Below are 10,224 nucleotides of genomic sequence, written 5' to 3'. Positions count from 1 at the left end.
AGGAAGTACTAGGCAGATAGAGTTTGGAGGAGGAAGCGGAAGCAGTGGCAGATTAGCTCAGGGAGAGCTTGAGTAAACAGCTAAGATGAGTTAAGGAAGGTGAAAGGTGACAGAAAGAAAGCCTGAAGTGAGTCCAGCTGTGTGCAGGACAGGTCAGCAAGGTCAGCAACAGCGGTGACTGTCTGGAGGGGGACTGTTTGGAAGTTCCTGGAAGGACCGCGGACGAGTAGTGGCCCGGCGGTCTGGAGCAGTGTACCAAAGGACAGTCAGCACCAGGGCAGGGGCCTCTCGGACCCCGGCAAGGCTTGGAGTCGCCAGAATTTGCCAAATCCGTCAGTGAAGGGGACGTCGATCCCCCAACAACCAAGTCCCGATTGAAGGCAACAGCCCAACCATTGTAGCAGAAACACCGCCACCGCCAGGGCACCAGTTTCTCAGGGCCAGCGCCTGCGGGCAAAGAGTAGAGCTCCTCCGGCCCAGCTTGAAGCCGGGGAGCGGGTTACCGGTGGGAACCCATCGCTACCAACACAGAAACAAAGGTGCAAGGAAAAGGGACATCACCGTCACCTACTGGGAGAGCAAGTGCAGCCGTCCGTGGGAACCGTCTTTCCAGCCGTATGGTTTACCGTAAAACTGTGTCAACGTCTCAGGCTGAGTGAGTACCACAGTGCCGCAAGGCACAGCGCTGCCCCCGCGTCCCTGCGCCCACCAGGCCCTGCATCTCCCATCTCATCACCGGGCCCCGGGATTACCAACCCCTACCCACGGAGGGGCAACACAACACCTGGCTGCTCCGCATCACCATCCCCGGGATCCCCATATTGAGCAGCGGTGGTGAAATCACCACAACCGTGGGTGGCGTCACGGACAATCAACAATCCCCACACACAACCCCCCTTTCACTCACGGGCGAGGAGTGCTGCTCGAGAACCCCCGGGATCCGGCCCACAGCTCGAGCCACCACTGAGCAGCAACCGCCGGACCCGAGCAGAAGGGGTGAGCGTAGTGTGCTGACACCCTCCTCCCCGCCCGCGACACATACATTTATGGAAAGTCTCTGGTAAAGCTGTATGTAGTTTTATTTAACATTTTAACATGTATACCTGCATTAATATCACGCATTAGGTGTGATGCACATTACATAGTTTATCTTCACTTGCAGTTCAGCCTTTGATAATTAGGGATCTTGCGGACGACATGGTTTCTCCTCGGGTTATATTCCATCTGGTTGGCTCCGTTAGAGAAATACAAGCGATCTGATCCACAGAGAGAGAATCAATTAACATCATTCATACAGGAAATATATTTCCGTATTATTATAGCATCACCATTATTACAGTTCTTCCTGCACCTCCACATCGAAAATTCTGATGATGGTATTCCACGTCGACCATTATGCATACCTCCCAACTTTTAAAGAAGGAAAAGAGGGACAAAGTTTGCGGTGCGCACAGCGCGCCGCGGCAAATTTTTAGGCCACACCCCCTAACCACACCCATTTCACAGTCACGCCCATATCCACTCCCCATCCACACCCATTCAGCATGGACGCGCAGGCAGCCGGCGGGCCTCCAGCACGGACGCGCAGGCAGCCGGCGGGCCTCCAGCACGGACGCGCAGGCAGCCGGCGGGCCTCCAGCACGGACGCGCAGGCAGCCGGCGGGCCTCCAGCACGGACGCGCAGGCAGCCGGCGGGCCTCCAGCACGGACGCGCAGGCAGCCGGCGGGCCTCCAGCACGGACGCGCAGGCAGCCGGCGGGCCTCCAGCACGGACGCGCAGGCAGCCGGCGGGCCTCCAGCACGGACGCGCAGGCAGCCGGCGGGCCTCCAGCACGGACGCGCAGGCAGCCGGCGGGCCTCCAGCACGGACGCGCAGGCAGCCGGCGGGCCTCCAGCACGGACGCGCAGGCAGCCGGCGGGCCTCCAGCACGGACGCGCAGGCAGCCGGCGGGCCTCCAGCACGGACACGCAGGCAGCCGGCGGGCCTCCAGCACGGACACGCAGGCAGCCGGCGGGCCTCCAGCACGGACACGCAGGCAGCCGGCGGGCCTCCAGCACGGACACGCAGGCAGCAACAGTGAGGCGGCCGGTCGCCCGCAAAGTGAGGCGGCCGGTCGCCTTCACAGACAGGCGGCCGGCCGCCCGCCTTCACAGACAGGCGGCCGGCCGCCCGCACAGAGAGGCGGCCGGCCGCCCGCACAATGAGGCGGCGGGCCGCCCGCACAGACAGGCAGCGGGGGGCGCCCGCACAGACAGGTGGCGGGCTGCCGCACAGAGAGGCGCGGGCCGACCGCACAAAGAGGCGGCCCGAACAGAGAGGCAGCCGGTCGCCTTCACAGACAGGCGGCCGGCCGCCCGCACAGACAGGCGGCGGGCGGCGCCCGCACAGACAGGCGGCAGGGGGGCGCCCGCACAGACAGGCGGCGGGGGGCCCCCCGCAGACAGGCGGCGGGGGGCGCCCGCACACACAGGCGGCGGGGGGCGCCCGCACACACAGACGGCGGGGGGCGCCCGCACAGACAGGCGGCAGGGGGGCGCCCGCACAGACAGGCGGCAGGGGGGCGCCCGCACAGACAGGTGGCGGGCCGACCGCACAGACAGGCTCCGGCCGGGGGTGAGGGGGGAGGGAGGGAAATCAGCGCTGGGGAGATTAGTTTACTGTACCAGCAGCAGCACAGGCAGCGCTCCTCTCTATGCCACGTCTACTAGGATGGTAGGAGGGAAAAGCAGGGAGGCGGCGGGCCTCCAGCACGGACGCGCAGGCAGCCGGCGGGCCTCCAGCACGGACGCGTAGGCAGCCGGCGGGCCTCCAGCACGGACGCACAGGCAGCCGGCGGGCCTCCAGCACGGACGCGCAGGCAGCCGGCGGGCCTCCAGCACGGACGCGCAGGCAGCCGGCGGGCCTCCAGCACGGACGCGCAGGCAGCCGGCGGGCCTCCAGCACGGACGCGCAGGCAGCCGGCGGGCCTCCAGCACGGACACGCAGGCAGCCGGCGGGCCTCCAGCACGGACACGCAGGCAGCAACAGTGAGGCGGCCGGTCGCCCGCAAAGTGAGGCGGCCGGTCGCCTTCACAGACAGGCGGCCGGCCGCCCGCCTTCACAGACAGGCGGCGGGCCGCCCGCACAGAGAGGCGGCCAGCCGCCCGCACAGAGAGGCGGCCGGCCGCCCGCACAATGAGGCGGCGGGCCGCCCGCACAGACAGGCAGCGGGGGGCGCCCGCACAGACAGGTGGTGGGCCGCCGCACAGAGAGGCGCGGGCCGACCGCACAAAGAGGCGGCCCGAACAGAGAGGCAGCCGGTCGCCTTCACAGACAGGCGGCCGGCCGCCCGCACAGACAGGCGGCGGGCGGCGCCCGCACAGACAGGCGGCAGGGGGGCGCCCGCACAGACAGGCGGCGGGGGGCCCCCGCAGACAGGCGGCGGGGGGCGCCCGCACACACAGGCGGCGGGGGGCGCCCGCACACACAGACGGCGGGGGGCGCCCGCACAGACAGGCGGCAGGGGGGCGCCCGCACAGACAGGCGGCAGGGGGGCGCCCGCACAGACAGGTGGCGGGCCGACCGCACAGACAGGCTCCGGCCGGGGGTGAGGGGGGAGGGAGGGAAATCAGCGCTGGGGAGATTAGTTTACTGTACCAGCAGCAGCACAGGCAGCGCTCCTCTCTATGCCACGTCTACTAGGATGGTAGGAGGGAAAAGCAGGGAGGCGGTGAGAGAGTGGGTGGGCGGAGCCCGGGAGCCGGCCGTTCCGCCCGTGGCAACGGGACAAACAACGTAAAGCGTGAAAGTCCCGCTGTATCCGGGACGGTTGGGAGGTATGCAGCATGTTAGAATGTGTATATAAGATCCCACTGGTGGTGGCCGCAGCTTATAGGCCCCAAATCTGGTGACAGGTTCCCTTTAAAGTGAACCTGTCAGGTGCAATATGCACTCAGAGCCAGGAGCAGTTCTGGGTGCATATTGCTAATCCCTGCCTAACCGTCCCTGTATACACTAGCATAGATAAAGAGATCAAGAACAAATATTTTTAAAGATCTTATATCTTATGCTAATGAGCGCGGGGACTAGTCACAAGGGCGTTACTTCACTTGGCTAGTCGGCTCGCATAGCATGTTAGCATGTTATTACGCCCCTGTGTGAGTACTAACACGCTATGTGAGCCGACTAGCCAAGTGAAGTAACGCCCTTGGGACTAGTCCCCGCGCTAATTAGCATAAGATATAAGCTCTTTAAAAATACTTTTTCTATAGATGCCTTTATCTATGCTAGTGTATACAGGGACAGTTAGGCAGGGAATAGCAATATACACCCAGACCTGCTCCTGGCTCTGAGTGCAGATTGCACCTGACAGGTTCACTTTAAAGGGAACCTGTCACCAGAAATTTAGCAAAAAAAATAAAAGATTCCCCTCTGCAGCTCCTGGGCTGCATTCTGGAAAGGTTCCTGTTGTTATTGTGCCCCCTTTGAGACCTAAAAAAATACTTTATGAAGTCTTACCTTTTTGTATGCAAATCTGTTTTTATGGTCACGGGGGCGAGCTTTCTGGCGTCCGTTATTCCCCCTCCTGCCACTGTACGCCGTCCCCCATTGCTCATTTCCATACATGAGGACGCCTTCCTCATGTAACTGTCCTCCTGAAGTTTTGTGCATGCCCAGTGCCACTCTCGCGGGAGTGAGCACTGTGCAAAGTGTGAACGCTTTTGAGGTGATTGCGCAGGCGCGAGATTATGGGTGGCGCTGTGATTGTCATCAGCAGCGTCATCCAAGTACCCACCCATAATCTCGTGCCCATGCTTCTCACTCTGCCTCCACCGTTATGCGCAAGCACTGTCCATATGAACCATGTTACCTATTACCGTGGGCGCGAGATTATGGGCGGCGCTGTGATTGTCATCAGCAAAGTCATCCAAGTACCCGCCCATAATCTCGTGCAAGCAGTAATAGGTAACATGGTTCATATGGCCAGCACTTGCGCATAACGGTGGAGTCAGAGGGAAAAGTGCGGGCACGAGATTATGGGCGGGTACTTGGTTAACGCTGCTGATGACAATCACAGCGCCGCCCATAATCTCGCGCCTGCGCAATCACCTGAAAAAGCGTTCACATGCGCAAAACTTCGGGAGGACAGTTACATGAGGAACGCGTCCTTGTGTATGTAAATGAGCAATGGGGACTGCGTAAAGCGGCAGGAGGGGGAATAACGGACGCCAGACAGCCCGCCCCCGTGACCATAAAAACACATTTGCATACAAAAAGGTAAGACTTCATAAAGTATTTTTGTAGGTCTCAAAGGGGGCACAATAACAGGAACCTTTCTAGAAGCAGCCCAGGAGCTGCAGAAGGGAATCTTTTATTTTTATTGTGAAATTTCTGCTGACATGTTCCCTTTAACTGGTAGGGGAGCCAGGATAAAGCAGAGCTGAAGCTGTTGGGAAGCTAGGACCCAGCAGCTCCACAGGCAGGAGACCACTGATCGGTAAGCTAATAGAAGCCTGCAGATGCCACTCTGCATAGGTTATTGTCAGTGCTATCTGCAGGAGAGAGAAGTGCTGATTGCAGGGTCTCCTCAGCTTCCTGATTCCCGTGTGTCTGCAGCAGTGAGAAGCCGCACACGGGGAGTCAGAGAACAGCTGCAGGGAAGCTCCGGAGCTGGGGATGTCGGCTCTGGGGGAGGGGGGGTCGGCTCTGGTGCAGGGGATCCACTCCGGGCTGGGGATGTCGGCTCTGGGGGAGGGGGTGTTGGCTCTGGTGCAGGGGATCCACTCCGGGCTGGGGATGTCGGCTCTGGGGGAGGGGGGGTCGGCTCTGGTGCAGGGGATCCACTCCGGGCTGGGGATGTCCGCTCTGGGGGAGGGGGGGGGCGGCTCTGCTGCAGGGGATCCACTCCGGGCTGGGGATGTCCGCTCTGGGGTAGGGGGGGGCGGCTCTGCTGCAGGGGGGTCGCTCTGCTGCAGGGGGTGATTCATACCTCAGCAGCAGTCACAGGAGTTTCAAGGTACGCGCTCGACTCTGTAATGAATAGAAGGGAGAAACAGCGAGGCGGGGCTACAGTGGGTGGGCGGAGCACGGGACAAACAGCCTCACGGGCGGGACTCGGGATCAAAGGCTCAGAAGAGGGACTGTCCCGCTGTATCCGGGACGGTTGGGAGGTATGCATTATGATGTAATTGGAAATAGAAGTGGGAAGATTTTGGCTGAGTTCTGGCCTATCCGAGCCATGACACGCTCCAGATTTCACCAGTAAGTTACAAGTATATCATGAAATAGAATCCAATATCACCAAAGTTCCAGAAACCAGGGAGGCCAAAGTAGGTACAGATTCCCGAAAAGAGCTCATACTGTATAACATGTCATTGGCAAGTTGATAACAAAAACTAAGACCCATTAGCCTCATGGATTAGCCTTGAGGCTAATGGGTGGTCTCAGTCTGAACTCACAAATAATCTTTTGGATGAATGGATGGATGAATGTGCAAAAATTTCACAGATACCACCACATTTTTTTTATCTATATATATATATATATATATATATATATATATATATATATATACACATATATATACACAGCATACAGTATATATTTATTTATACACATATACACACACATATATAACTGGATATTGTTGAGTGTCAATAACGACCCCAACAAAAAATTTAATTTCTCTACAACACTGCCATAGGTTAAATTTAACATTTTATTGTGCCCACTAATATTGGTCGTCTTTCCCTTTTATTCACATAAGTGACGGGTAATCCAGACCTAGAATAGCTCTATTATGCAGCTAAATAGAGGGATTACCTTCTCTACTCTCATAAAGCCCAAATGAGGAATTTATAAGGCTATGTTCACACATGACTATGTCAAATACTGGTTTTACATATAAACCATGGCAGAAATCTTAGGGGCACTTTGCACACAACGACAATGCAAGCCGATGCTTGCGATGCCGAGCGCGATAGTCCCCCCGTCGCAGCAGCGATATCTTGTGATAGCAGCCGTAGCGAACATTATCGCTACGGCAGCTTCACATGGACTCACCTGCCTTGCGAAGTCGATCTGGCCGGCGACCCGCCTCCTTATTAAGGGGGTGGGTCGTGCAGCGTCATCGCGACGCCACACAGCAGGCGGCCAATAGAAGTGGAGGGGCGGAGATGAGCGGGACGTAAACATCCCGCCCACCTCTGTCTTTCCGCATAGCCGGCGTGAGCTGCAGGACGCAGGTAGGAGATGTTCCTCGCTCTTGCGGCTTCATACACAGCGATGTGTGCTGCCGCAGGAACGAGGAACAACATCGTACCTGTCGCAGTCGCGTAATTATGGAATTCCCAGACACTACACCGATGATACGATTATGACGATTTTGCGCTCGTTAATCGTATCATCTAGGATTTACAGACTACGATGTCGAGTGCGACGCCGGAAGTGCGACACTTTCGACATGACCCCTCCGACATCGCACCTGCGATGTCGTAGTGTGCAAAGTGCCCCTTAAAGTTGACACTCAGATATCTGCTGGAGATCATCCCTAATTGTCATCCAATATATTACTTTTCAGTGCTAAATACATACTTGAGACTGAATGTCATTGAATTTTAAGATGATTTGAGCACAGAATTTTTGCCTATATACTCGTCAAATCCTGAGTGTGTGAACATGTGTTTTTCTAATCCAAAAACCCATTTTGGCTATGTGTGCACACCACGGATTTGTTTCTCCAGTGAAAAACACATCTTCTGGCAGAAAAATGCACCTACCTGCGGAAAAAAACGTATGCATTGTTGGTGCAGATTTACCACGTTTTTGCATGTGGTTTTGTTCCTGCGGTTTTTTTAACATTATCAAGGGCAAAACACAGGGAAAAACACAGAAAAACGCGACAAAGAAGTCACATGCTGCTTAAAATGTATAGTGGAAAAAAAACCGCAACGTGCACACAGCATTTTGGATTTCTCATAGACTTTTCTGGGGAAGGACTGCATGAAGCTTCTAAACAAAAACTGCACCAATTCTTCAGCAAAACCCAGAGCAAAATAAACAAAATCGCAGCAAAAACGCAGGACCTTATAAGCCAAATGTTAAAGGGAACCTGTCATGTGGAAAAATGCTATTAACTAGCAAATATGGGGTTAATCTGCAGGTTAATAGTGTTCTGAACATGCCTGGTGTCCGCACATTAAACCTCGCAGTTGGGAGGAAATTAACTTTACTTTATTCCTTCCGGCAGCAATTCAGTTTCAGTCATGGGGGCGGCGCCGGTGCGGGTTCAGTCACCGCTCTTTGCAATAACTGCCCTCCGCACCTACTGACCGCTTACTCTAATGTAGAGCGACTGTTAGTCAGCATGCGGGACATTTTTATAGCTGGGTATACAGCACTGGTTGGCTATACAGTGCTGGGGGGCATACAGCTCTGAAGGGCAATAATACAGCACTGGGGAGGTCTGCAGATTTGGGGGACACTGGCTGATCCCAGTTATTAGGATTTCTACAAGTGCTCTAATGTTCTTCTATAAAGTTAGGTATTCAATGTTAAAACCTAGAAAAAAGACTTACAGTGCTATATTCTAAAGAATTGCCACCAGACTGGAACATTTTATTTGCATAGTGAGACGCCAGAGGCAATTATAATATTTACTCAAAATAACAAGTTCCTATAATTTAGAGAAATAAGACAATGCGTGCACAGTCCGATTACTTCCTCCTCTGCCAGGTCCTCCCACGTAGAAAGCTTCAGTGCCAGGTCACGTGTGGCACGGGTGCCCACAGCGGATTTCAGCAGGCAAGGTAACAAGAGATCTTGCCTCCATATTGCCTCCACATTGCCCTCATACTGCGGGCAGCTCTTATATAGAAGATCAGATGATGAATATATAAGGGGAATTCTTATCTCCCCTGGATGTGCCATAAATGTATAGTAGATATGGGTCCCACCAATGGAACCCCAGGGGCCTGTCATGAGGGCACCCATCGAACGCGAACCCGACTGCCCGCAGGGGTGGGGATGCCACTCAGCCTTGTGTGTACTGCATGTAGGAAGTGAATTTAGGAACAATTGGGACAACAGTAATTAAGAGGTTGGAAATTGGGTGACCATGTCATTATCATTACAATATGGCAATGTATTATAGAAGGGATTTCAGATTTAGGTCCCCTAGTAAGGCTAAGAAAAATGTAACAAAAAATATAAATAAACAAAAAAAAAGTTCTAATCATCCTAGTTTGTTAAAATTTGAAAAATGAACAATTTAAAGTGGTTTTCCACTACTCGATAAACCCCTTCTCAATCTCTGTTTGCCCTCTGGTAAAATAATAACACCTATACTCACTGTCATGAACAGGGGGAAGGAGTGGAAGTTACACCCCTCCTTTCCACCAGACAGAGCACGTGACTCGCTCTCTAGCGCCCCTCTTATAGTCAGGCCAATTATGGAATTGCCCGACAATAAGCAAGGAGGCCGCTATTCTACTATGCCGATGATTGAAGGGTTCCCGGTGAGAGTAAGGTATATATTCCCCCGACTCCTGCGGCGGAATATATCTAATCAGCCCCTGATCTCACGGGTCGCCCCACAATGATCCTTGGCATAAACTCGCTGCCACCAATTGATTATGATAACTATTCTGCTGAGCACACAGACGTGGAATTCAGGATCGAGATAACAGAACAGCCCAAGATTAAATTATATATGTTTTAATAGCCGTAAGGGCACACTAGAGACTACAATATATACAATATGGAACTTACAGAATATACATATATATATATGTCAGAATACATTTACAAATAAGACGTGGTCACAAACAGGCATACAGATGTATCAATTGCCTTAGGGTTGAGGGTTTGGCCCATGCAGGGGGGTACTGTGTGGGGCCAGGGACGTTTCAGGTATCCTCCACTACATGAATGAAGCACGTGACCCCCAGAAGAAATACAAAGCACGGACCTCTGCCCTTAGCTTTTATCTGTTCTGTCCTGGGCTCACACGGCCCCCCCCTCGTGACATCATCCTGGCTGGAAATTCCCTCCCCCTGCTGTTAGCTGAGAATAACCTAACGTTATATTTCCCAGCATAACTCTGCCCCTGAACTTCTCACCCGGAAAATATGACCCTCGTTTTGATGGTCGTGAATTGATCTCCATTTTGATAGGAAATATGAGGGTTCTGCGGGCTTCCTGTGGCCAGTTATTAATTATTGAGGGCTACGCACATCATACAAGTT

At 54.6% G+C, this 10,224-nt stretch overlaps 1 protein-coding gene across 1 annotated transcript in view; it reads right to left on the bottom strand.

Moving 5' to 3' along the window:
* Nucleotides 1-1,061: 1,061 nt before the first annotated feature.
* LOC142292241 (stromelysin-1-like) overlaps nucleotides 1,062-10,224 on the bottom strand; it is a 77,976-nt gene continuing 68,813 nt past the window's right edge. The window contains exon 10 of the mRNA XM_075337459.1: nucleotides 1,062-1,256. Coding sequence (XP_075193574.1) covers nucleotides 1,153-1,256 — 104 coding nt within the window. The 3' untranslated portion in view covers nucleotides 1,062-1,152. The remainder of the gene's footprint in view (nucleotides 1,257-10,224) is intronic.

Source organism: Anomaloglossus baeobatrachus, chromosome 2 (genome assembly GCF_048569485.1).
Source record: "Anomaloglossus baeobatrachus isolate aAnoBae1 chromosome 2, aAnoBae1.hap1, whole genome shotgun sequence".
Classification (NCBI taxonomy): domain Eukaryota; kingdom Metazoa; phylum Chordata; class Amphibia; order Anura; family Aromobatidae; genus Anomaloglossus; species Anomaloglossus baeobatrachus.
This window is presented reverse-complemented; position numbering and strand designations above follow the sequence as displayed.